The sequence below is a fragment of the Loxodonta africana genome, chromosome 4 (assembly GCF_030014295.1).
Source record: "Loxodonta africana isolate mLoxAfr1 chromosome 4, mLoxAfr1.hap2, whole genome shotgun sequence".
Lineage (NCBI taxonomy): Eukaryota > Metazoa > Chordata > Mammalia > Proboscidea > Elephantidae > Loxodonta > Loxodonta africana.
Genome location: NC_087345.1, coordinates 16259248 through 16285133, shown reverse-complemented (window position 1 = coordinate 16285133; position 25886 = coordinate 16259248). Strand labels below are relative to the sequence as shown.

The window sequence follows — 25886 nt, the reverse complement described above, 5'->3', positions numbered from 1 at the left end:
TCCCCCCCGAATTTAGACACCATCTCAAGAATAGATTTGACAATTGAAAACTAATGCCCAAAGACTAGACCAATTGTGGGATGACATTAAGGACATCATACTTGAAGAAAGCAAAAGATCATTAAAATGACAGGAAAGAAAGAAAAGACCAAGATGGATGTCAGAGGAGACTCTGATACTTGCTCTTGAACATAGAGCAGCTAAAGTGAGTGGAAGAAATAATGAAGTAAAGGAGCTGAACAGAAGATTTCAAAGGGCATCTCAAGAAGACGAAGTATTATAATGACATGTGCGAAGACCCAAAGGTAGAAAACCAAAAGAGAAGAACACATTCGGCCCTTCTCAAGCTGAAAGAACTGAAGAAAAAATTCAAGCCTTGAGTTGCAGTATTGAAGGATTCTATGGGCAAAATATTGAATGACACAGGAAGCATCAAAAGAAAGTGCAAAGAATACACAGAGTCACTGCACCAAAAAGAATTGGTCAATGTTAAATCATTTCAGAAGGCAGTATATAATCAAGAATTGATGGTATTGAAGAAAGAGGTCCAAGCTGCACTGAAGGCATTGGTGAAAAACAAGGCTCCAGGAATTGACAGAACACCAATTGAGATGTGTCAACAAATGGATGCAGTGCTGGAAGCTCTCACTTGTCTTTGCCAAGAAATTTGGAAGACAGCTACCTGGCCAACTAACTGGAAGAGATCCATATTTGTGCCTATTCCAAAGAAAGGTGATTCAACACAGTGTGGAAATTAATAATATCACTAATTTCACACAAGTAAAATTTTGCTGAAGATAATTCAAAAACAGTTGCAGCAGTACATCAACAGGGAACTGCCAGAAATTCCAGGTGGATTCAGAAGAGGACGTGGAAAGAGGACTATCCTTGCTGATGTCAGGTAGATCCTGGCTGAAAGCAGAGGATACCAGAAAGATGTTTACCTGTGTTTTATCGACTATGCAAAGGCATTCGACTGTGGATCAAAACAAACTATGCATAACATTGCAAAGAATGGGAATTTCAGAGCACTTAAGTGTGCTCATGAGGAACCTGTACACAGACCAAGAGGCAGTCATTCGAACAGAACAAGGGGATACCGTGTGGGTTAAAGTCAGGAAAGGTGTGCGTCAGGGTTGTATCCTTTCACTATAATTATTCAATCTGTATGCTGAGCGAATAATCTGAGAAACTGAACCATATAAAGAAGAACACAGCATCAGGATTGGAGGAAGACTCATTAACAACCTGTGATAAGCAGATGACATAGCCTTGCTTGCTGAGAGCGAAGAGAACTTGAAGCACTTACTGATGAAGATCAAAGACTACAGCCTTCATTATGGATTATGCCTCAACATAAAGAACACAAAAATCCTCGCAATTGGACCAATAAACAACATGATGATAAACGGAGAAAAGAATTGAAGTTGTCAAGGATTTCATTTGACTTGGATCCACAGGCGATGCCCATGGGAGAGCAGTGGTCAAGAAATTAAACCACATACTGCATTAGGTGAATTTGCTGCAGAAGACCTCTTTTAAAGTGTTAAAAAGCAAAGATTTCACTTTTAGGCTAAGCTGCACTGACCCAACCCATGGTATTTTCAGTCGCCTCATGCACGTGAAAGCTGGACAATGAATCAGGAAGACTAAGGAAGAATCCATGCCTTGAATGATGGTGTTGGTGAAGAGTCTTGAATATAGCATGCACTGCCAGAAGAATGAGCTAATCTGTCTTGGAAGAAGTACAGCCAGAATGTTCCTTAGTAGCCAGGATGGTAAGACTTAGTCTCGCATGCTTCAGACATGTTATCAGGAGGGACCAGGCCCTGAAAAAGGACATCATGTTTAGTAGAGAGTCATCGAAAAAGAGGAGGACCCTCAACGAGATGGATTGACACTGGCTGCAATGATGGGCTCAAGCATAGCAACGATTGTGAGAATGGTACAGGACTGGGCAGTGTTTCATTGTTTTGTACATAGGGTAACTGAGTTGGAACCTACTGGATGGCACTTATCAACAATAGTGGAGATATCCTTCTAAGGCCTTCCTTCCCATCTCCTCCCAGTAGGGCTTCAAGAGTTTTCTACATTTGATCCCTAGCCTTCACCTGTAGCATGGCTAGCTTCTACTGCCCAGTAGGGCCCTCCTTGACCGCCCCCTCCCCATCCCCACTCCCCGTGGTTGCTTGAGACTGCACTGGGCCAAGGCCGTGCCCCTTCTCAGGCCATGCCCCTCTGCAGGGCCTGTGCTCCCTGGGCCTTGCTCTGCTCTGGGCCAGGTGTCTGCATTGTATCCTTGTCTCCCAGTCCTCCACAGTGTCTCCTCCCACCCCCAGCCCTCTTCTGTGTTGTTAACCTCCCAGACAGGATGGTCTCTGAAACCCCCTCCCCAACCTCTCTCAAGCATCAGCCTACCTCCTGGACATCTCTCTCTTGGTGGTCCTAGAGTCACCCAAGCTCATGGCATGTTCCTGGAGCCTTTCCCTCCCCAGAGCCCCCTGGGTCAGGCAGTGGTTCCTCCATCGGCCACTGTTCAAGCCAGACACCTGGCTGTGGGCCTGGATGCCGCCTGCTTCCTCACGCCACCCCAACCCAGTGAGTCATTAGGTCCTTTCAAGCCTGTGTTCTAAACGAGCCCCCCCACCCGCCTCCCGCACTGCTGCTGCATAAATGACTTAAACAGATGTAGTGCAGAAGAGGGCAGTAGTGGATTGAGAGCCAGGAAAGGGGGTCCCACGCCAGGTTCCTATCCTAGCCCCCAGTGGATCTTGAAGAGGTCCCCGTGCCTCTGAGCATAAGTCACCTCCAAGGTTCCAGAAGTCTATCCCTTGCCCCACCCCTCACTCTGGCCTGAGGTTCACCAGATCGTTGCCTTCCTTGGGGTTCTCCCAGGGCTTTGGCAGCCGCCCTGGAGACTCCAGCTCCCAGTGGCCATCCCTGCCTCCACTGACCCCACCTTGGCCTGCTGGACTCTTGGTGAGCAGGCTGAGCAGGAAGCAGGGTCTGATGCAGCCAAGGGTAAGAGGCCAGGCGGGGTTCCCATTCAAAACCACAGCAAGACCTTGGGTCAGGCGGCTTTATTTCCCAGGATGGCCAAGCTTGCCTCCAGGTGAGAGTCTGGGCAGTGGAGATCCAGGTGGTAGCAAAAGGGGGGCGAGGACTCTGGGCCCGGTGTCCCCACCTTTGGCTTCCCTGGCAGCTGGCCCATGTGGGTGTCTTGAGGGCGCTGAGGGCCCCCTCCACCAGGGACACTTTCTACCCCCACCTCTCATTTTAGCCTGAAGGGATTCACTGGCTGGAAGGTATGCTGCCCAAGCAGCCTCTGTAGTATGGGGGGCAGGGTTATCTCAGACACCCCCTGGGTACTGGAAGCCATCATGGTCCTGCTGACCTATTTCTCCTCAAGGATGGGGGGCGTAGAGGGAGGAGACTCAGGAGATGTGGGGACGAGAAAGGCGGGGGTAAAGAGGAGGAGACTCAGGAGATGGGGGGGCATGGAAGGATGTGATCCCCAGCCGGGCCTCATGTCTGTCCTGGGTCCTTGGGAGATTCCTGGCCATCAGCACATAGCACTCCTCTTCCTCCTGTGTCCTCCCGGGAGCAGACATCATGGAGGGGATGGGGGCCTCTCACCCCAGAATACTTGTTCCCCCACCTGGTGGGTGCCAAGGGCTCTCTTGAGTCCAGGGGGTGGGCCCCAGCTCTGCAAGCGGGCAGCTCCTCAGGTCAGCACCTGCTGGATCCAGCCAATCACACCTGTAATGCGGGTGTAGACGCCGAAGTAGTTGGGCCGGCCACAGCCCAAGCCCCAGCTGACCAGCCCTGCCAGGAACCACCGGCCGCTGGGCTCCTTGCACACCAGGGGGCCACCCGAGTCACCCTGAATAGGAGAAAAGAGGCAGCTGTGTCAGGGTCCCCACTGGGGCCACAGGGGCTCCAGTCCTGATAGGACATGCCCCCTTAGAGAAGCCCAAACCATCTGGTATGGTTAATTTCACGTGCTATCTTGGCTGGGCTGCAGTGCCAGTTGTTTGGTCAAACACTAGTCTGGGTATTGCTCTGATGGTGTTTTGTAGATGTAACATTTATCGTCAGTTGACTTTAAATAAAGCAGATTACCTGCAATAATATGGGTGAGCCTCATCCAATCAGTTAAAGGCCTTGAGAACAAAAACTGAGGTGTGCTGAAGAAAGAGGAATTGTGCCTCAAGATTCGTAACAGAAATCTTGCCTGAGTTTCCAGCCTGCTGGCCTGCCCTATCAATTTCAGGCTTGCCAGCTCCTACAGTGTCCTGAGACAATTCCTAAAAGTACCCACCTGCTCATATGTATTGATTCTGTTTCTAGATAGATTGTGTTTGTCTGGCAAGTCCTGACTGAGACCCCATCCCTGCTGGTCCCCAGCAGGTCCTGGCTTGATGGTTACTCTCCTGGAACCATGGCTGTGTATTCCAGTACCTCTGTAGCATCGGTGACACCCCTCCCCTCCTCCTGGAGTCTTCCGTAGCCTGTGGCTTTGGGCAAGTGCCTCTCGGTGAGCAAGGTACAGAGCTGGGTCTGAGCCTAAGGACTGCCCGTCACAGGGTCTCTCCTGATTTGTAGCTCAGCAGCCTCAGGCAAGTCCCTCAACCAGTCTGAGCCTCAGTTCCCTTATTTGTAAAGTGGTGACACCCATCCCCACCTTCCTGGGAGGCTGTGAGGATTCATTGGACTGATATGAGCAAAGGGCCAGGCCCTGGGTGATGTGTCACCCATTAAGCTCCCGACCACCCCCTGCGGAGTCACCTGGCAGGAATCCTTCCTGCCCTTGCGGTAGCCGGCACACAGCATGCGTGGTGTCACCTGGTAGCGGTAGGCCTCACTGCACAGGTCCTGTGGGATCAGCTGCACATCCACCTTCTGCAGAGCATTGCTAGTGGGGCCTGCCCGGTGGGGTCAGGGGGTAGAGGTCAGAGGAGAGAGGAGGTGCCTGGGAGCACCCCTCCATGCTTCCTTCCCCTCTTCTTCCTGCATCTCAGGGGTCCCCCTTCATCTCCCCTGCTCTGCCCACCCCTTGTTCCAGCTCCTGCTCTGCACGGCTAATGCTGAGAGAGCCCCAAACCAAAGCAGACTTAGACCAGCCTCTTCCTCCAAGTTCTCCTCCCCTCCTTCCGCCTCTTTAAGTGCATCTTGGCTCCTGGCAGCCCTCCTCTACTCCGTTACCCCTGGGGGATCTTTCCAGACATACATCTGACCCCTTCACTCTCCCATTAAAACTCTTTAGCGTCTCCCCACCCTCCAGCCCAGTGCTTCTCTTTGGAGGCTTTAATGTACTCGGGCATCGGGTCCCACTGCCAGAGGTTTGGTCTAATTCATGTGGGATGGGCCCAGGCACCAGTGCTTGTCTCATAGCTCCACAGGTGCTTCTACAGTGCACTTCTAAGGTGCAGGTGGGGAGGAGAGCCCTGGCTCAAGCTTCTTCCAGAGACCTGCAAGGTCCTGCCTGCCTCTCCTTCCCTCTGACCCTCACCCGGTTAGACCTGCCCCAACCCCAGATCCCCTCTGGCAGGCCCTGATGGTGCTGGCTGTTCCCAGGTCTCTGTCTAGGCACCTGTGCCTTTACCAGGAACACCCTTCCCCCTTGCCTGGCCAATCAATGGTGACTTCTTCCAAGCTTCAGCCTAGACACCCCCTCCTCCAGGAAGCTCTCCCTGACCCCACCTGGGTGGGAGCCTCCTCTGAGCTGCCACTGCCCCCTGTACCTCCCCGTCCATCTCAACTCTTACCACTGTCTGTCTCCCCCAAGAATATTGCCATTTTTCATCTTTATATCCCTTCTGCCTAACTTGATGCCTGGCTTATAGTAGGTGCTCATTGAATGTGTGGTTGAATGGATGAATGAATGAATGATTGAATGAACCAATCCCTGTTTTGCTACTACTGTGTCATCCATACAGACAAGTCACTTTCCATCTCTGAGCCTCAGTTTCCCCATCTTTAAAATATCTCTACCTTCCGGTCTGGGTGTGGGTACCTTCCGGTCTGCTACCAAATTGCAAATCACGTACATATTTTTTAAGCCACCACTACTAAGGTTCGAGGGGACATGGCCTTTGCTTCACAGGAACTGAGAGGTGCCTTCTAGTGACAGCAGCTCTGGTCACTTTAGGCAGGAAGAGGAGAAAGCCCCAGTTTCAGGGAGGCAGTAACAGGAAAAGCAGGCGCTGTGGAGCCAGGCAGTCCTGGGTTCCAGTCTCTGTTCCAGTCCAATCTAGCTGTGTGACTTTAAGCAACCACTAAATGTCTCTGAGGCTCACTTTCTACACCCATAAAATGGGGCTGTAATGAAAGGAGAGACTGGAAGGAGGGAGCAGGCTGACTCATTAGGGGGAGAGTAAATGGGAGTATGTAGTAAGGTGTATATGTGACAGACTGACTTGATTTGTAAACTTTCACTTAAAGCACAATAAAAATTATTTAAAAAAAAATGGGGCTGTAATACCCATCCCCAGGGCTATTGGGTGGGTTAAATAAAATCATGTTCCCCTAAAATCCAACGTTGATGTAGAAAATGCTAGTAATTAAGACACCCACTCCACTTCAAATGTCCAAGGAGCAGAAGGGAGGGCCGGAGCTGGGGGTGCACTGTGGTGTCCCTGGCCCACCCCTTCACCCCACACACATCTTCCAAGATGACTTTCCATGACCTTGGTTCTCCTTAAATTGCCCTTCCAGAAAGAAGGGAAGGCCAGGAGGACACGGGGTCCACCGGCCAAATTAAACGGGTGATTTCTCCCGTAAAACCCAACCGGATTTAATCCCAGGACCAGAGTACCTCAAGGTGGAGTCCTGGGACCAAGCCCCGTCCCCTACAGCGCAGGAGGTCGCACGCGGAGCGCCCACTCTGCCTCCCCGCACCCCCACTCACCTCCCTCGCGCAGGGCGCCCCAGCCTGTGATCCAGCAGTGTAGGCCGGGCTCGAAGAAATGGGAGCGCGCCGGCAGGCAGACGGGGTGCACGGCAGCTGAGCGCACCACTGGGTGGTCGAGCTGCAGCAGCGCCACGTCGTAGTCATGGCTGTCCTCCTCGTGGTAGGGGTGCAGGAGCAGGCGGCTGACTTTGAACGACACCTCCCCGGGCCAGCGCGAGCTCTGCCACACCTTGCCCAGGTACACGGTCCATAGTGTGGGTGAGGCCATGCTGGGAGCGGGAGGGGGGCCTTCGCTCAGAGGTTGTCTCTCCTGTGTGGGGCCTTTGTGATAGCCACATTCCCTTCCTGGGACATCATCCCCCCTACTCCACACCCACCTCTTCCTTGGCTGGGAAGCCCTTTCCCTAACTGGTGGTGCCATGATCAGAGGGGGTGTCCGAGTCAGCCCACCTGGGGTCCAACCCCAGCTTCACCTCTCCCTGGGTAGGTGTGTGCCTCTCTCAGCCTCAGTCTCCTTCTCTGTTAAATGGAACTAGCAGTTTCTACTCATATGTTCCTGGGAGAATTCAGTAAGACCATGTATGTAAAGAACTAAGGAGCCCTGGTGGCACAGTGGTTAAGCACTTGGCTGCTAACCGAAAGATGAGCTGTTGGAACCCACCAGCCGATCGGTGGAAGAAAAGACCTGGCAATCTGCCCCTGTAAAGATTACAGCCTAGAAAACCCTATGGGGCAGTTCTACTTTGCCATATAGGGTGCTATGAATCAGAACGGACTCAACAGCACCCAACAACAACAACATGTAGAGAACCAGCATGGTGCCAAGACTCAACAGGGGTGTCTCTCTTTTTTCTTGAACACTTTGTAGACACAGCGCATTCTGAACTCGCGGACCTGGATGCCTGGTTGGCATTTGGGTATGTCTTTCCCACAAGGGCAGTGGGGAGCTAGGGGTGGAGGTACAGAGCGCGTGGTTAGATGGCACCTGGGCAGAAGATGCAAAAGGGAGGAGACTCTGGGCTACCAGAGTGATCCGGGTGATGGTGGCAGCAAGGAGCAGACAGCAGCTGAGGGTTAGCCGGGGCATGGAGAGGAAGTGCTGCCTGCCTCTGGGTGTAAGGGGAGAAGAGAAGGTCTCCTGTGTCTTGGGCTGGGGAGGCCACGTCCTCTACCAGGACCCAGGACGGAGGAGGAGCTGGGGAGAGGAAGAGTCCGGGGCTGGCCATGCTGTGGGAGGGTCTGGGGCCCAGAGATCTGGCTGGAGTGAGAGGGGGCGATGTCAGCCCCGTGTGCAGATGGGGAAGATGGCCAAGGGACAGGATGAGATATCCTTCAGGGCTTCCCAGCCCTGCCTACCATCTGGCACAGCCCCAGTCACACCTGGGGGCCAGGGGGATGGTGTGGCCCATAACACAGGTCAGGCAGGAATTTTTGTCTGTTTTTTTCCCTACTGTATTCCCAGCATCTAGCACAACACATATTGCTGAATGGATGAATGAGTAAAGGAATTACGGACCCAGCCTGAAGAAAGATACCAAAAAGCAGAGCACGGGGAGGCTGAGCAGACTTCCCAGGGGCACAGATTGGGTTCGTGGTGGAGACAGGACAAGACCCCCAAGTGTCCCAACAGCCATCCAGGCTTACACCACCCACCCTCTGTCTGCTCAGAGCTCAGACACTGGGCATGCCAGGAATCCCTGCCATGGCCTTTTCTACCCATAGCCCAAGGTGCCACACCAGCCCTCACCTGTCCTCCTGGAAGCAGTGGGCAGCCGTTATCACCCAGCGGTCGGCGATGAGGGCCCCCCCGCAGATGTGTCGGCCCCGAACCTGTAGGCTGGCCTGCCATGGCCACTCGCCCTCCGAGGACATGGCCCCACCCACAATGCGACTGGAGGGGCCCTGGAGGCCACAGTCTGATTGGAGAGGGGGACAATGAGGGACAGAGAAAAAGGGGAGGGAGAGAGGCCAGTGAGAAACAGAGATAGAGAAAGATAGAAAAAGGGAAGGGAGAGAGAAAAAGCAAAGGAAAGATGGAGAGAAACAGAAAGAATAAAGATGGAGACAGAGCAATAGGACCAAAATGAAGGGCCAGAGAGGCAGGATGGAGAGACAGACGGACAAATGATGAGATTTCCCGTCTCCAGCTTCCCAATGTGGGCACCTCGCTCCCTCCCTGCAGGTGGAAGGGGACCCCTGTCCTGCTCCTTGCCCTGGGGCAGCCAGGCCTGGTGGTGGGGCTGGGGTGGCAGGTGGAGGGGCAGCTGGGTGGGGTGGAGGGGCTGGTGGGCAAGTGGAGGGGCAGCTGGGTGGGGTGGAGGGGCCTGGGTGGCAGGTGGAGGGACAGGAGGGTGGGGTGGAGGGGCTGGTGGGCAAGTGGAGAGGCAGCTGGGTGGGGTGGAGGGCCCTGGGTAGCAGGGGGAGGGGTATCTGGGCCTGGTGGTGGGGCTGGGGTGGCAGGTGGAGGCGCAGCTGGGTGGGATGGAGGGGCCTGGGTGGCAGGTGGAGGGACAGCTGGGTGGGGTGGAGGGGCTGGTGGGCAAGTGGAGGGGCAGCTCGGTGAGGTGGAGGGGCAGCTGGATTAGGTAGAGGGGCTGGTGGGCAGGTAGAAGGGCAGCTGGGCAGGGTGGAGGGGCTGGGGTGGCAGTAGGAGGGGCAGCTGGGCCTAGTGGCAGGGCCAGCAGGCAGGTGGAGGGACAGCTGGGTGGTGGGGTGGAAGAGCTGGGGTGGCAGGTAGAAGGATAGCTGGGCCAAGTGGAGGGGCTGGCGTGGCAGGTTCACCACAGCTCTGCTCGTCCGAGCCGTCCCTGCAGTCAGGCTGCCCATCACACTGGGGGTTGGGTTTCTTCACACAGCTGCGGTCCTCACATCGGAAGGTGAATGTCCCACAAGGCACTCCTGGGGCAGAGGGCACAGAGGGGCAGTCCCTGAGCCCAGAGGAAGCCTTCCAAAATCAGGCCTGAGAAGGTGGTCCGGAAGAGGCCAGGCAGTGACTGGGAAGGGGTCTCTTTAAAGACTCTTCAAGGCAGGCTGTGTCTGCCCTCAGGCTGGGGCTCCTGCCCTAGGGCCATGCCTCCTCCTCAGGTGTGGTGCCTAAAGGCAGGCTGTGCCTTCACTGTCTTGGGTGCTCAAGAGCAGAGCTGTGCATCCTCGCTCAGGCTGTGCTCCGCCACCGGATCTTTGTCTAGTCGCCTTTCCTCTTGCCTATTTACATTTTACCTCTTCAAGGTCCAGTTCAAAGCCTGCCTCCTCTAGGGAACCTTCCCCGCCTTCCCCCACCACCCAGCTGTAGTGGTTAAGTGCTACAGCTGCTAACCAAGGGGTCAGCAGTTCAAATCCACCAGGTGCTCCTTGGAAACTCTATGGGGCAGTTCTACTCTGTCCTATAGGGTCTCTATGAGTCGGAATTGACTCAACGGCCCTGGGTTCGGTTTTTTTTCTGTTTGTTTGTTTCAATCTTCCATGCCACTGAACACGGTGTCCACAGGTTTTGGGTCAGAGAGAGTCAACCGTCATGTCTTTCTACTGACAGCTAAAACCTTGGAGGGCAGGGACCTCGCCTCTGCCCACTCCCTCACCCTGCCTTGCCTATCTCTGGATATTTTGTGTTGTTTGGTTGGTCACTTGGATGGATGGATGGATGGACGGACGGATGGACGGACAGACGGATGGATATGTGGATAGAACAATGAAAACACAGGTAACAGGGCAGACCAATAAATGGGTGGATTAAAAGGCAAATGGTGGATGAATGGATGTGTGAATCAATGGACAGACAAGGTGACTGGGGAGACCAGATGATGAATGGACAGACAGACAGATAAACTAGCATACACATGTACATATAGGTGGGTTGGTGGATGTTTGGCAAGGGCAGAAACCTTTGCCAAAAAAGCATGGGAAGGGGCCAGGTTGTCTGGCTGAGGTGCATCCTTTGGTTTCCCTCTGGATACCTGGTCGTATGCCACTCTACCTTCCTGGCACTGCTCCTCATCACTCCCGTTGAGACAGTCAGGCTGCCGGTCACAGACCCTGGACAGTGAGATGCACGTGCTGTCCTCTTGGCACTGGAATGTGGCTCTGCAAACTGCGGGGACAAAGAGAAGGGGCGGGGAGGAAGTCAGAGAACCCCGCTGAGATTCCCGGATGCCTGGGGAATGGGTATTGTGTAGCACTTTATGGCCCACAGATCCCACTCAGCTACCTTGCACCTGGACTTGACAGCAACATGTGAGAGACCCCATTTCACAAATGGAAACACATGAAGTGACTTGTCCAAGGTACCTCGACTGAGCCTGAACTTGAAGCCGGATGTTCTGGTTCTAAACATAAGGCCCCTTCCCCAGCACCAAGATAGGCTCCTCCCAGAGGGGTGACACCACCCTGCCCTTCTGCTTCTTTCCCCTCATATTTAAAACTTTGAAAGGGGAGTGTGGGGAGATCAGACCGGGATGGGCAGCCTGCGTGGTAACTCAGGGGCCAGAAGCCAGGACTCAGAGAGGGAGAGGTACTGCTCTGAGACAGTTCTGACTTAGGGGACCAGGACTCTGAGCCCTGAGCCCTTCTCCCAGGCTGGCTGGTGGGGAAGACAGCTCCAGTAGGAATTGGCAGCTCCATTTTGAGCCCTTGGAGTGGAGGGGTGAGAGCCCCGCTGAAGTGGGGGAGAGCGAGTCTTCCCTCCTGGGCCGCCCTGGACCTGCCTGCCTGCTGCTGTGTAACGGCCTCCCCCTCCGCGCCCTACCTCCACCCTCTTTGTTCCTTCTTGGAAGGCTGCCTGGGCGTGGGGTGGAGAGGGAGGAGCTGGGAGCCAGGAGTCAGGAGACCTGGGTCCCAGCTTGACCCACCACTGCGCCACTGGGTGGCCCTGGGGAGGGCGCTTTCCCACTCTGCTTCCATCTTACCATCTTGGCACCAGAGAGAACCCCCCGCCTGGGTGCTTATAACGGAACTGGGTGGGGGTCTCTACTCAAAAGGGTGGGGCTGCCCCAATGGCAGGCTCAGCTCAGCGCAGGGAAGGCAAGCATCCGGAGGGGTGGGCGGGGGCTGCTCACCACAATTTCTCTCATCCAGGCCATTGGGGCAGTCCTTGATCCCGTCACAGGCGGGGACACAGAGTCCATTCACAGAGCAGAGGAACTCTCCAGGGCAGGCTGGGAGGCCACAGGGAGACCATGGGGACAGAGAGGGTGCCATGAAGCCATGCGTGGACCTGTGTGCTCACACGTGCATAGACACCTACCCCAGACACCCACTATGGGCGCATGTGTGCAAGGTCAAGACATGCACACAACACACACGTGGGCACGTATGGGTGTGTACACCAGGTGAACACACGTGGCCCCACGGGCACACGCATAACTGTGTGAGTATGCGCACATACGTGGGCACACACACACTCCTTTGTTCAGCCTGAAAAGCAGCTGCCCACAACCCACTCAGAGGTCCCGCGGATGGCGACAAGGCGGGGAAAGGGCTGCGGGGTTTTGGGGGTGCCCGCTGTGCTCCGGGTCTGTCCACACTCACGGTCTGACTGGTTGTACAAGCTGTAGTGCACCTGCACGCCTGGCCCCGTGAGCGAGGTCTGGGAGGTGAAGTTGATGGTGATGCCGGCAGTAGCCACCACAGGGATTCTCTCAGCGTAGGGCTGCAGGGTGCGCAGGCCACACAGCCTGGGGGTGACCAGAGGTGGACTCAGGGCCACATAGGCCACAGCAGAGAGAAGGGGAGCTGTACCCCCCACCCCACCTCTCCTCTCTTGGTCTAAGACAGCATGGTTTCTTCCTTGGTGATACTCACTCCCAGAGTCATCTTTCTAGAAAATGCCCTGGCTACATCCCTCCCCTGCTTTAAAGCCTTCAATGGCTCCCCAGTGCCCACAGGATAAAATCCAACATCTGGATTCTATTCTCAGATTTCTGGCAAGTCAGGGTCCTTCTCTGAACCCCACTCTCCTCCTTTTGAAAATAAGGAGAACTATTTTTTTTTTTATTGCATTTGACAAGTGCTTCACTGTGTCAGCAGAGGCAAAAGTCCTTTCTTGACGGGCCCACCCTCTGGGAAGAGGTGGTTTACTGTGCTCCGTGTGGGGTGGGGGACGGCTGACCCCCATTCAGGTGCTGTCCCTCCTATGGAGACACCTCCACAGCCCTGGTGGTCTCCCTGTGACCCTCGGGCATGAGGGAAAGGCTGGCCCCTCCCCCGGGACCGGTACTGCAGTGCTGACGGGCTGTGGCCACACTCGGAGAAGATATGTGTGGCCTCCATGTGCAGCCACACTGGGGTGGGACCACCACCACCCATGGCGTCCAAAGTCAAAACTCTTTTCATATTAATACACAGATGTCATTTGCCTTTCACGCTTACTCTCTCACAAGTTTCCAAAGGCCGCGTGCCGTGTGATATCATGTTTGAATGCAGGAGCAGACGTGAGGACCCAGTTGTGGTCTAGTAAGCTACACAGTAAAAACGTCTGGAAAAATGTAAAACATGATATTCTCCGTGTTTTTAGATTGGGAACATATAATTTTTTTCATAAATACGTTATTTGTGTGAAAATTAATGGGTTTATTATTGTTATTTAAAATAAATATTTTTAAATTTTCTCAGTTTTCGAGGTTGTAGGAAGACTGGAACTCTTATACATTGTTGATGGGCATGTAAAATGGTACAACCACTTTGGAAATCGATTTGGCGCTTCCTTAAAAAGCTAGAAATAGAACTACCATACTATCCAGCAATCCCACTCCTCGGAATATATCCTAGAGGAATAAGAGCCTTTACACGAACAGATATATGCACACCCATGTTCATTGCAGCACTGTTTACAATAGCAAAAAGATGGAAGCAACCAAGGTGCCATCAACGGATGAATGGATAAATAAATTATGGTATATTCACACAATGGAATACTACGCATCGATAAAGAACAGTGAGGAATCTGTGAAACATTTCATAACATGGAGGAACCTGGAAGGCGTAATGCTGAGTGAAATTAGTCAGTTGCAAAAGGACAAATATTGTATGAGACCACTATTATAAGAACTCAAGAAATAGTTTAAACACAGAAGAAAATATTCTCTGATGGTTACGAGAGAGGGGAGGGAGGGAGGGAGGGAGGGAGAGGGGTATTCACTAATTAAACAGTAGATAAGAACTACTTCAGGTGAAGGGAAAGACAGCACGCAATTCAGGAGAAGTCAGCACAACGGGACTAAACCAAAAGCAAAGTTTCCTGAATAAACTGAATGCTTTGAAGGTCAGAGTAGCAGGGGCAGGGGTCTGGGGACCATGGTCTCAGGGGACATCTAAGTCAACTGGCATAATAAAATCTATTAAGAAAACATTCTGCATCCCACTTTGGAGAGTGGCGTCTGGGGTCTTCAAACGCTAGCAAGCGGCCATCTAAGATGCATCCATTGGTCTCAACCCACCTTGAGCAAAGGAGCATGAAGAACACCAAAGACACAAGGTAAATATGAGCCCAAGAGACAGAAAGGGCCACATAAATCAGAGACTACATCAGCCTGAGACCAGAAGAACTAGATGGATCCTGGCTACAACCAATGACTGCCCTGACAGGGAACACAACAGAGAATCCCTCATGGAGTAGGAGAGCAGAGGGAGGCAGACCTCAAATCCTCATAAGACCAGACTTAATGGTCTGACTGAGACTAGAAGGGCCCCGAAGGTCATGGTCCCCATACCTTCTGTTAGCCCAAGACAGGAACCATTCCCAAAGCCAACTCTTCAGACACAGATTGGACTGGACTAAGGGATAGAAAATGATACTGATGTGGAGTGAGCTTCTTGATCAAGTAGACACATGAAACTATGTGGGCAGCTCCTGTCTGGAGGTGAGATGAGAAGGCAGAGGGGAACAGAAGCTGGCTGAATGGACACGGGGAACACAGGGTGGAACGAAGGAGTGTGCTGTCTCATTAGGGGGAGAGCACCTAGGAGTATACAGCGAGGTGTATATAAATTTTTGTATGAGAGACTGACTTGATTTATAAACTTTCACTTAAAGGCACAATAAAAAAATTTTTTTCTCAGTGTTCATTTCCAATATGTTAAATGTAAACATATATAACTTGTATAAACAATAGATCTTTAGGGCAAGCAATAATTTTTAAGAGTGTAAAGGCATCTTGAGATGAAAACTTTTGATAGCCACTGGGAGCCCCTGAGTGGCACAAATGGTTAGGGCCCTGACTACTGGCTGAAAGGTTGGCAGTTCAAATCCACCCAAAGGCACCTTGGACGAAAGGCCTGCCAATCTACCGCTGAAAGAACACAGCCTTGAAAACCCTACGGAACACAACTGCATTCTGAAACACATGGGGTCGCCCTGGGCCGGCCAGTGATTTGGCCTGGTTTATTCGCCCTGCTCCCAGACGTCCACAGCCCCAGCCAGGACCAGAGGGGGAGGTGCACCACCAGAGGGCGCCCCTGAGCAAGCCTGGCGCCTCTTGCCCTTTTAAACTAAGGAAATACAAGGAGTTCTGTTGTTATTGTTTGCTTGCTTTTGAATAGAATAAAAGGAGCCCTGGTGGTGCAGTGGTTAAGTGCTCGGCTGCTAACCAAAAGGTCAGTGCTTCGAACCCACCAGCTGCTCCACAGGAGAAAGATGTGGCAGTCTGCTTCTGTAAAGATTAAAAAAAACCTAGGAAACCCTATGGGGCAGTTCTACTCTGTCCTACAGGGTCGAAATGAGTTGGAATCCACTCAACGGCAAACAACAATGACAAAAGTAATAAACCAAGGTTATGGCGGATTGTCATTCCCGAGGACGGCCCCAGGGAGCAGACAGGGCGCTAGGGGCTGGGGAACCCTGGGCATGGCGCAGCCCCGAGCACACTAGGATTCAGGGACCGCTGGGGCTTTGTCTCTAGGAGTCGTGGGGAGAGTGTAGGAGGACAGAGGGTTGGAGGAAACCGGAGTGTTTCAGCCTAGAGGTGTCTGAGAGCTGCGTTGTTACCCCAGGCTTCAGCCAGGGGCTCTTTAGTCACCAGCACCCACCAACAAGGTGGACTTTCTATTGGCCCCTGGGAAAGAATTCTGGAATCAGCTCGTGGCTGGCGGTGACCCTCCGGCAAGGCTCAGTCTGGTACCTGGAGCCTGGCTGACCCTGGGCTCTTGCCCTGGAGGCCTGGGGGCTGTAGGCAGGGGTGGGGGCAGGAGTGAGGGAACCCCCGGGGAGCAGGCCTCTCAGTTAGCAGGGGCCACACACGTGCAAGGCCGTGGCTGCCAGCTAGTGACCCAGGCTTCACCCAACTCAGAGATGATCTGTTTAATTTGGGCGGTGTTTTTAAAAATAATCTTTTTTTTTTTTAATTTAGTCGCCAGCCTAAATTCACATTATAATTCAGATTCTTGCTTCTCTTGAAAAAGCGGCAGCCCAGGCCACACCGGTTGGTGGTAATCAGAGGCTGCTCACCTTAGGCAGGGCCGCGTCCCTCTTAGCTGGGTCCCCACCACCCTGCCCCTCTGCACGCAACCAACTGCAAACTGGCCTGGCCCCTTTGCAAGTCTGAGTTTCTGGTTCCCACTGGTGGACCTTCGGGGGGGGAGATAGGACTCCTCTGGCTCTCCAACTCCCCCAGCCCCAAGGGCCTCCACCCTGGCCCCCTAGGAAACACCAGGGGTCTGAGATCTACAAGCCCATCTTCTCTTCTCAGCTGCAGCAGCGCTCAAGGGAAGAAACTGCCTTTTTGCACTGTGTGGCCTGCCTTGCTCTCTCACCCCTCTTGACTTCGGGATTTTTCCTTTTTGTCTCACCCAACGGTGAGCAGAGTGTCAGCCTTCTTTCGTATTAGCAACCCCACACAGAGAGGAAGTCGGGAAAGACTGAATGGATGGATAGACGGATGGATGAATGGCTAGACGGACGGATGGATGGATGGGTGGGTGGAAGAGTGGGTGGGTGGGTAAGTGGGTGGGTGGATGGATGGATGGGTGGGTGGAAGAGTGGGTGGGTGGGTGGATGGATGGACGGACGGACGGACAGACGGAAGGATGGATGATGGATGGATGGACAGACTGACACTTGCACACATGCATGCCCTTTCCTAAAACCAGAACCAAACAAAAGCAAATTGCCAGGCCTTTCTTCTGCTGCACCACTGGGTGGGTTCGAACCACCAACCTTTCAGATAGCAGTGGGGCAGAAGCTGCTGGTGCCACCCAGGGACTTCTGCCCTTTCTTTTTCTTTTTAAATTGCGCTTTAGGTGAAAGTTACAGACCAAGTTAGTTTCTCATTCAGCAATTTATACACATTGTTTTGTGACATTGGTTGCAATCCCCGCAGTGTGTCAACACTCTCCCCTTCCCCACCCTGAGTTCCCCCTTTTCATCTGTCCATTTTTCCTGTCCTTTCCTGCCTTCTTGTCATTGCTTTTGGACAGGTGTTACCCTTTTGGTTTCGTATACATGATTGAGCTAAGAAGCACGTTCCTCATGTGTGCTATTGTTTGTTTTATAGGCCTGTCTAAGCTTTCTGCCCTTTCTTAAGGGCAGGTCAAATGGGAAGGAAGGTCAGAGGAGGCAGGCACTAAAGAGGAGGACAGCAGCGTGTGACATGGTAGCCAGAGAGTTGCATATGGAGCCGCAGGGGCCTGGCTTTGTGATGCCGCGTGACCCTGGGCACATGGCTCAACCTCAACCAGCTTCAGTTTCCACATTTGTAAAATGGGGGTGATAATATCTCCCTCGTAGGATGTTTAAGGAATAAATGAGAAGATGACTTCTTTGAAAACAGGCTGCTGACACGGTGGGGCTATGAGCTCATGGGGACAGCAGTGGCGGTTCTCTGCCTTCTACACCGCCTGTGCCCAGCCCCAGGCCTGACGCTCACCCAGCAGTGCCAGCTGCCCCAGGGCAGAAGGCAGAGGGGCCACCCGCAGCCAGGCCAGGCCACAGGGGCACCAGCAAGCCCACAGGCCAGCAGTTACTTCCTGTGCCCTAAAGGTATGTGGAGACAGTGGGGCAGAGCCTAGAGAAGTGATGTCAGAGGAGAGGAAGCTGGTGGGAGGGGAGACCAGTTCCGGGAAAGGCAAGTTGTAAGCTGGCCACGATGACGCCCAGCTGAGTGGCTTCTGAGAAACCCAGCAGCCGGTGGCGGGCGGCTGGTTCTCACGAGGCCAAGGCCCTCCACCGCCTCTGGGCCACTCAGAGGCCGCAAAGCCTCAGCCGGGCATGGGCTGGCACAGAGAAGCTCAGAAGAAAGCAGGGAAGGTAGGGAAGGCAGCAAGGGCTCAGAGGAGGATGCCCAATGCGGGAGGGAGCCCAGGCCTGCCTTTCTTGTCCCAATTCGGCTGCTTTCTGTTCCTCCCCGTCAGTGACCTTTCTGGGCCCAGGACTGCCCCTCCTCCCTTACGAATTCTGTGTCTGACATCTAGGCCCTTTTCCAGACCTCCAGAGCCTGGCTGCACAGTGGTTAGGAGCTCAGCTGCTAACTGAAAATGTCAGCTTTTCAAATCCACCAGCGCTCCTTGGAAACCCTATGAGGCAGTTCTACTCTGTCCCGTAGGGTTACTGTGAGTTGGAATCAACTCGAAGGGTTTGGTTTTTTGGTTTCCCAGACGTCCGGCATCTCTACACCACCCACACATGCAGATTTTCCAAAAATGCGTGTTCAAAGAATTTCCCAACATCTACAGGGGACGATCGTTATCACAGCCGATGGTAACTCCAGGAAGCCGTCTGCCAGTGCTTAACATTTACCAGTCAACCTCCGCCTGCCCTTCCACACACAGACCTGGGCAGGAGTCTGGGGAAGGGGCTCGGTTCCCCACCTGGGGACCCCAGACCCTTAATGAAGGTCTAGAAGGTAGAGGTAGGACTCCCAGGGTGCTCTTGAAATGGTGAGAGAGCCCCAGGACCCATCAGTTCTCCCACCATGAGGCCAATGGATTGACCTGGAATGTCTTGGAGAGAGCTAACGGCTGGCATGGGCTACTTGGTTCTAAGGAAGAATCCACAGGAGGGTGACCACTCACACACGCATGTGCACACACATGCACATACATGCACACATATGTGCACCCATGTATACACACACACACACCTGGATCGGACTGCTCAGGTTAACTCCTCTTCTCCAGTTACTAGCTGGGTGGCCTTGTGCAAATTACCCAACACCTCCATGCTTCAGGTTCCTCATTGGTCTATGAAGGCACTAAGAACACCTGCCTCCTCGGTGGGTGGTAGTGGGGCTGAACAAGATGGCACCTGTAAACCCTCAGCTCGGTGCCCACCCGGCGCACAGTGAGATCCAGTTATGAACCTGTGTTGATGCCATAGGGAGCTGCATTTTACCCAGGCCCGACTATGCCATGTTCTCCATCCATGGCACCATTCTTTCTTCCCAGTAATCCAGGCCAAAGTGTCTATTTCATGCCCATTTTTCAGATGAGTTACCCAGAGCTGGGAGACGTTAAGTCCTTGCCCAGGCAGGGAGTGCAGGAGGCAGAACTTGAAACTTGCTCTGTTTGGCTTTCACACTTAAGCTCTTTCCACCTCACCAGCCTGGTTTGGATCAGCATTTCGTTAGGAAGTAATGAATACAATTCGCTTAGGAGACAATATCTTTCTGCTAAATAATAAAAGATTGGGTCCCTGAGGTGGCCTAACCCCCTTATTTTACAGATGAGGAAGGGCCATGCCCAGAGTCACATGTGGGAACCAGGTGGCCAGACTTCTCTGCGCGCATCCTCCACCCTGATGAGTCAGGGGAAGGCTTGGGATGAGAGAGGGAAAGGATGGGCACACGGTCCTGTTAGGCTCCTCCCACCTGATCCCATCCACTGCCTGGCTGCACCCTGAAGTCCCTGTCCACCATTTCAAGGCACAAAGACAAGAACAAGAGTTGAAGTCAATCATACTCTCTAGAACTCAGTTTCCTACCTGTACAATGGGTGAGGGTTGGGCTCGATGACCAGACACTCTACAGCTCACTACAGGCACTAGGAAGAGCTCCCGCCCACCCCTCAGTGCCTGAAGTCCCACCATTGCAGCACTGTCCCCTTTGACTAGACTCTTCTCATCCCTGGGCAAATCTGCTGCAAAAGTCCTCCTTAAAGTGTTAAAAAGCAAAGATGTCACCTTAAAGACTAAGATGTGCCTGACCCAAGCCATGGTGTTTTCAATCACCTCATATGCATGCGAAAGCTGGACCATGAATGAGAAAGACCGAAGAAGAATTGACTCCTTTGAATTATGGCGTTGGCAAAGAATATTGAATATACCATGGACCGCCTGCCAAAAGAACGAACAAATCCTTAGAAGCAAGGATGGCGAGACTACATCTCACATACTTTGGACATGTTATCAGGAGAGATCAATCCCTGGAGAAGGACATCATGCTTGGTAAAGTAGAGGGTCATGGAAAAAGAGGAAGACTCCCAACGAGATGGATTGGCACAGTGGCTGCCACAATGGGCTCAAGCATAACAAGGATTGTGAGATTGCACAGGACCGGCCAGTGTTTTCTTTTGTTGTACATAGGGTCGCTGTGAGTCAGAACTAACTCAAAGGCACCTAACAACAAAAACATCCATGTTCCACATTCAAACATCTTCCATCATCACCCAAGGGAGGCTCATGATGTCCCTAGAGCCCCATTGCCCAGCCAGCCCTCCTGGTCACATCGGGGAGGGGAGGGAGGCCAGCCATAGGGAGTGTGCTGTGAACCATCCCGAGCCCTACCGTGGCAAGTGGGGAGTGGGAGAGACGCTGACTATGGACCTCTCTGGGCTCTGCCTGGCCCCACTAAGTGGTGCTGCCCTTCCCTGGGACATGGGAAGGATGCCATTACACGAGGGGGTGTTTGGCCAAAGAGCTGAGTGCCCTGGTGCAGGGTGGAACCTCTGGCAAATGGAGGTGGGGGGCGAGGGCAATGGAAGTCCAACCAACGGCGCCTTGCTCTGCTTCCTAGACCCTCCCAAGACAGCAGATTCAGCTCTGGGTTGGGAGGGTAGCAGGAAAAAGCGTTATCAGCAGTTGCAGATCTGTGAATCATCGGACAATCTCAGGGTCACTCTGTGGGCTACTGACGCAGAGGGCTGAGCCCAACCATCCTCAGACAACCAGGCCCCAGGCGGATAGCCGGGGGCACAGAGGGAGACCAGTGAAGGTCAGGCAGCCGTGCCCACAAGTGCTAAGACAGGTGGGACAAGATGCCTTCTAGAAGCCCCCCAGACAGTGCCTGAAATCACATATCAACATCAAATGCCTGAAGTCGCACCATCAGTGTTTTCCTTTTCTTTTGAAGCACAGTTCCCAATAAATTGCAAAAACCCTGGAAAGCATTACCAATTCCTGTCTCCTTTCTGTCTGGCCAGTCCTGTTGAATAGGATCAACCAACAAGCAAAGGACGAGAGGCTGTGAGTGTGGACATGAACCCCACAAGTACCAATTGCCGTCAAGTCAGCTCTGACTCATGGCACCTCGTATGTATCAGAGTAGACTGTGCTCCATAAGGTTTTCAATGGCTGATTTTTCAGAAGTAGATAGCCAGGACTTTCTTTCGAGGTGCCTCTGGGTGGACTCAAACCTCCAACCTTTTGGTTAGCAGGCGAGCGCTTAACTCTTTGCACCACCCAGGGACTCTGGACACAAACCCCAGAGTCCAAGAATTCCAGATTCCTAGAACCTTCCAATTTTGGTATACTGGAATCTTGGATACTCAAAATCTGTGAAGCCAAGAAATCAAGAATCTTGACTATCAGAAGCCTAACCTCTTAGACACCCAGAGCCTCGGGGATGGAAGAGAGTGCTGTGGTCCAGCCCATGGTTGATATAGAATCTTCCCTTTAGCAGATACAATCCTCTGTCCCCTGGATCCCAGGTGGGGAAAGGTCTCCCCAGTTGCCATTGGCTACTTCAAGATCCCTCCTTGCTCCCTAAACATCTGTCCTGTCCCCCATCAGTGGAGCCATCAGAGGCTTCCTCAGGCTTCCCCTCCCATGCCTACCACTCTTCCACCCCTTGACCCTCCTCCTCTCTAACCATCATCACCCCTGTCCCTAAACCTTCCTTGTCCCCCTCTACTGGTGCTTCCACACAGTGTTTACGCATGGAATCTCTCCCATGTTAAATGTCCCCTTCCTTGAAGAAGAAGAGCCAGGAACAGAAGAAGGAAATGGAATGCATAGTTGATTGCCTCCACAAATAACTACCTCCTTTGGTGCCTGGCTACCATTACCGTACATTTTGGTCTAAAATTCTAAAGAAGAACTCTGACCAAAAGGGGGTAAAATGCAGAACAGATCTTCAGTTCTCATGGGATTCGGACTTCGTGGAGCCATTGAGGCTGGGTGAAGCCTTGAAACTACTGTCCTGAGATAATCTTTAACCCTGAAACTATAGACCAAAAATATCCCCTGAAGCCCTCTTTAAACCAAACAACAGTCTAGGTTAACTAGTAAAGAATGTCTGCCGTGAGCACTGTGCTCTTTTAAAGAACTTACTGTATGGGATCAAATGTTAACAGCAACTGGAAAGTCTAGATAGGATGCTTAGGGGGAAGTGTGTTCAAGTCAATACAGGAGGAACAAATTGGAAAAGGAAGGTGAGAACGGGGTACAACTTGAAGAATGCAATCAGTGTCGTTGGATAATACATGTAGAAATTGTTGAATTGGTGTGTTTTGCTGTGTATGTTTTCAACAACTACACACACACACACACACACACACACACCCTCCTTTGCATTTTAGGAGTCAGAATCGACTCAGTGGCAACAGGCTTGGTGGTGCAATGGTTTAAGCTCTCGGCTGCTAACAAAGATAGATGGTTCAAACCCACCAGTGGCCCCACAGGAGAAGACACCTTAGGAACCCTATGGGGCAGTTCTACTCTGTCTTATAGGGTCGCTATGAGTCGGGATCAACTTGAGGGCACACAACAACAACAATCATGTAGCTCTCCTCCTCTCCCCAGGCGAACATCTCGAAAGTATATCTACACTGTCTCCCTTCCCTCAACTCCCTGCCAACCCCACTCCTTTGAAGCTGTCAGGATATTCTGTGGCCTCCTGCTGCTGGACCCAGTGGTATTTACAGGTCCTCACCTTACTGATCTGACCCGGCCTCGGCTGACCCTAGAACGGGCTTCACTTTGCCTGACCCCAGTCTCTGGCCACCTCCCGGAGGATCTCATGTTTTGTCAGAGCCTTCGTTACCAGAGGGCAAAGGGCAGGAACAGGTGACAGGGTGGGTGCCCTGGAGGGATACGGGTGGTATGGGGCCGTTCCCCTATGGAGGCATTTCGATCAGGGAAAACGGTGCCCGGTCCGTGGCTATGCAGCTTTTCAGCCATGAAGCCACTTGACCTTGGCCAACTGTGGGAAGCCGGGAAGAGAAGATGAGCCTCCATTTTTGCTTTTTGGGCTTAGAAGCAAAGCTACGTTAAGCGGATGATAAGTCCTTCGATTTGACCAACATCTCATTCAAGGATTCTGAGTGTCAGACATGGTGGCTTCAGTACCCAAGGGAAGCAACCGTTTCTCCCTAACTGGGATTAAGGTCAGAGTTGTCTGATGACCAAGTGTGTGTCGGAGGACTTTGGGCTAGCAGGAGAGGTGTTGGAGCCAAAGCAGGGGCCAGGACAGGGTCAGAGTCGGGCCAGGGACAGCAGGCCTGTTGCCAGCCCTGCCCTCTGCTCTCTCTGCTGAGCCCCCTCAGAAGTCCAGGGCTTGCACTCCCAAGGGCAGTGCCTGTGGGAGAGGGGATGAGGCCCAAGGAAGGAGGAGAGGGAGGGGGCTACAGGGGCGGGTACCTCCTGCCCTGGATCGTCCACTGGCCCTGAGTACATGGTAGGTCGTATTTCTTCCTCCGCAGTGCATAGGCATCAAACCAGAGGGCCAAGCCGTAGTCCAGAGAAGGCACCTGAGAAGGAGGCGCCCACGTCAGGGCTGGGTGTGGCCAGCTGGTGGGTCAACTACCCAGGAGAACAGAGGTACTGGAAGCCTGCAGGGTGCTATGGGCAGAGGGCAGGTGGGCAGGAAGGGCACGGGGCTCACCGTGAGGTGCCAGGAGCAGTGGGTGCTGGGTGAGTAGTAGCTGGGAAAGTACGGCGTGCTGAGGACGCCCTGCAGGTCCAGCCGGCCCTCCAGCGTCAGGTTTACCTCGCAGGCTGGGCCCGGAGAAGAGCCCGTTACACAGGGTGCACCCCTGCCCTGCCACCACCCCCGTCACCACCCCCGCCACCATCCCTGCCCACCCCCGCCATCATCTCTCTCCCACCCACGTCATCACCCCTGCCACCACCACCCCTGCCACCACACGTGCCACTACCCCTGCCCTACCACCACCCCACCACCTCCCCTTCCCTGCCATCACTGTCAGCAGCCCCTCCAGCACCCCATCACTACCCTTATCACCACCCCTCTACCACTACCCCGTCACCACCCCGGCCCCACCCCGTCACCATTCCTGCCCCACCCCATCACCACTTCTGCCCTGCCACCACCATCAGCACCCCCACCAGCACCCCTGCCACCACGCCTGCCACCACACCTGCCACCACCTCTGTCACCACCCCTGTCACCATTCCCACCACCACTAGACAGTAAAGCATAGTAGTTGAGTGTGACTATGGGACCTTGAGCAAGTCACTTGACTCTCTAGGTCTCAGTCTCCTCATCTGTAAAATGGAGACAGTAGTGCGTACCTCTTAGGGTACATGAGCGACTTAGACAGACAGACAATGCTCAAACTGCCTGGCATGTAGGTACCAAGTGCTTAGAAAATGCTAGCAGACTAGTTGCACTGCACTGGCCAGTTTAACAAATCTATTTGCAAGTGTTGGAGGCTCACAGGTCGGGGAAGGTGGTAGAGGAGAGAAATCATTCTCCTTTCCAAAGATGAGGCTCAGGAAGACAGCGATTCGGCTGAGGTCGCACGGTGAGTGGACAAGGGACCCGGGGCAGGAGTTTCCTCAGCTGCCCTGGCCACCTCCCCCAGAGCCTACGTCAGAGGCTCCCCTGAGCCAGCTCTGGCCCTTCCTCAACCTCAGGAAGCCCTGAATGGCAGAAGCACCCCAGCAGGGCCTGCAGGGACCTTGGGGGCTGACACCAAGGAGAAGCTGCCCAGGAGAGGGAGGGGAAACTGAGTAGGAAGGAGCAGTGGGAGGTGGGAGGTTGGGGAGTGAAGGGAAGATGGGGAAAATGAGAGACAGAGGAGGGAAGAGGGAGTCAGGGGTCTCGAGCAGAGGGACTTCCAGAACCTTCTCCTTCCCCCACCTCTGCACCCAAAGGGCAAAGATGTAAAGGGCACACCCACAGGTGCTTTCTCCTCCTCCCCCAGGACCTCTGAGCCCCTCACCCTGGAAGGCCACAGGCTGCACGGAGAGCGTGAACGGGTCGTAGTAGCTGTGCAGGCCCTTCTTCCAGACCACAGCCATGACGGCACCCGACGCCAGCACCTCCACCACCGGCTCCTGACGGCTGCAGCCGTAGACCCTGGAAGAATGGAAAAGGGTGGCAGGTGGGTGCTGGGATGTGGGATGGTCGGGGAGGGTTGAGTAGTCAGGGTGGAGTGAAGGAGGGTGGCCCTGGAGGCTATATCTGGGGTCTAGGTCCAGTTCTTGACCGCTTTTTGGGCAGGTCTCCTCTCTCAGCCCCAGGGGACTGACTAGGTGTCCTCTGTGGGCCGGGCCAGCTCCAAAGGTAGAGAACGGCCAGAGGTCACCCAGATGTCTGGAGCTCACAACTGGACTATGACAGCTGGCTCTGGTCCCAGAGCCTGTGCCCAACAGGTAGACTAGACTGGCACGTATAGGGACCACCCCCTTTGCTGACTACACCCTGACTCTGGGGCCTTTTCCTGGGCCAGGACAGAAGAAAGGTCTGGTGACCCTGGGGTGCTGCCAGGGAGCCTCAGAAATCCACCCAGAGCTTAGTGCTCAGAAAAATAATGGCCTGTTGGAATTCTAGCAGAGGATCAGTCAAAAAGGAAGACCCTTGATGAGATG

General features: G+C 53.5%; 1 protein-coding gene across 1 annotated transcript in view; it reads right to left on the bottom strand.

Annotated features, from left to right (window-relative positions):
• Positions 1-3724: 3724 nt before the first annotated feature.
• Positions 3725-25886, bottom strand: part of TMPRSS6 (transmembrane serine protease 6) — a 44210-nt gene continuing 22048 nt past the window's right edge. Inside the window, exons 7-17 of the mRNA XM_064283594.1 lie at positions 25238-25374; positions 23935-24047; positions 23691-23800; positions 12437-12582; positions 11965-12063; positions 10887-11000; positions 9695-9811; positions 8661-8829; positions 6911-7182; positions 4789-4925; positions 3725-3883 (exon numbers count right to left, since the gene is read on the bottom strand). Of these exons, the coding sequence (XP_064139664.1) occupies positions 3725-3883; positions 4789-4925; positions 6911-7182; positions 8661-8829; positions 9695-9811; positions 10887-11000; positions 11965-12063; positions 12437-12582; positions 23691-23800; positions 23935-24047; positions 25238-25374 (1573 nt within the window). The remainder of the gene's footprint in view (positions 3884-4788; positions 4926-6910; positions 7183-8660; positions 8830-9694; positions 9812-10886; positions 11001-11964; positions 12064-12436; positions 12583-23690; positions 23801-23934; positions 24048-25237; positions 25375-25886) is intronic.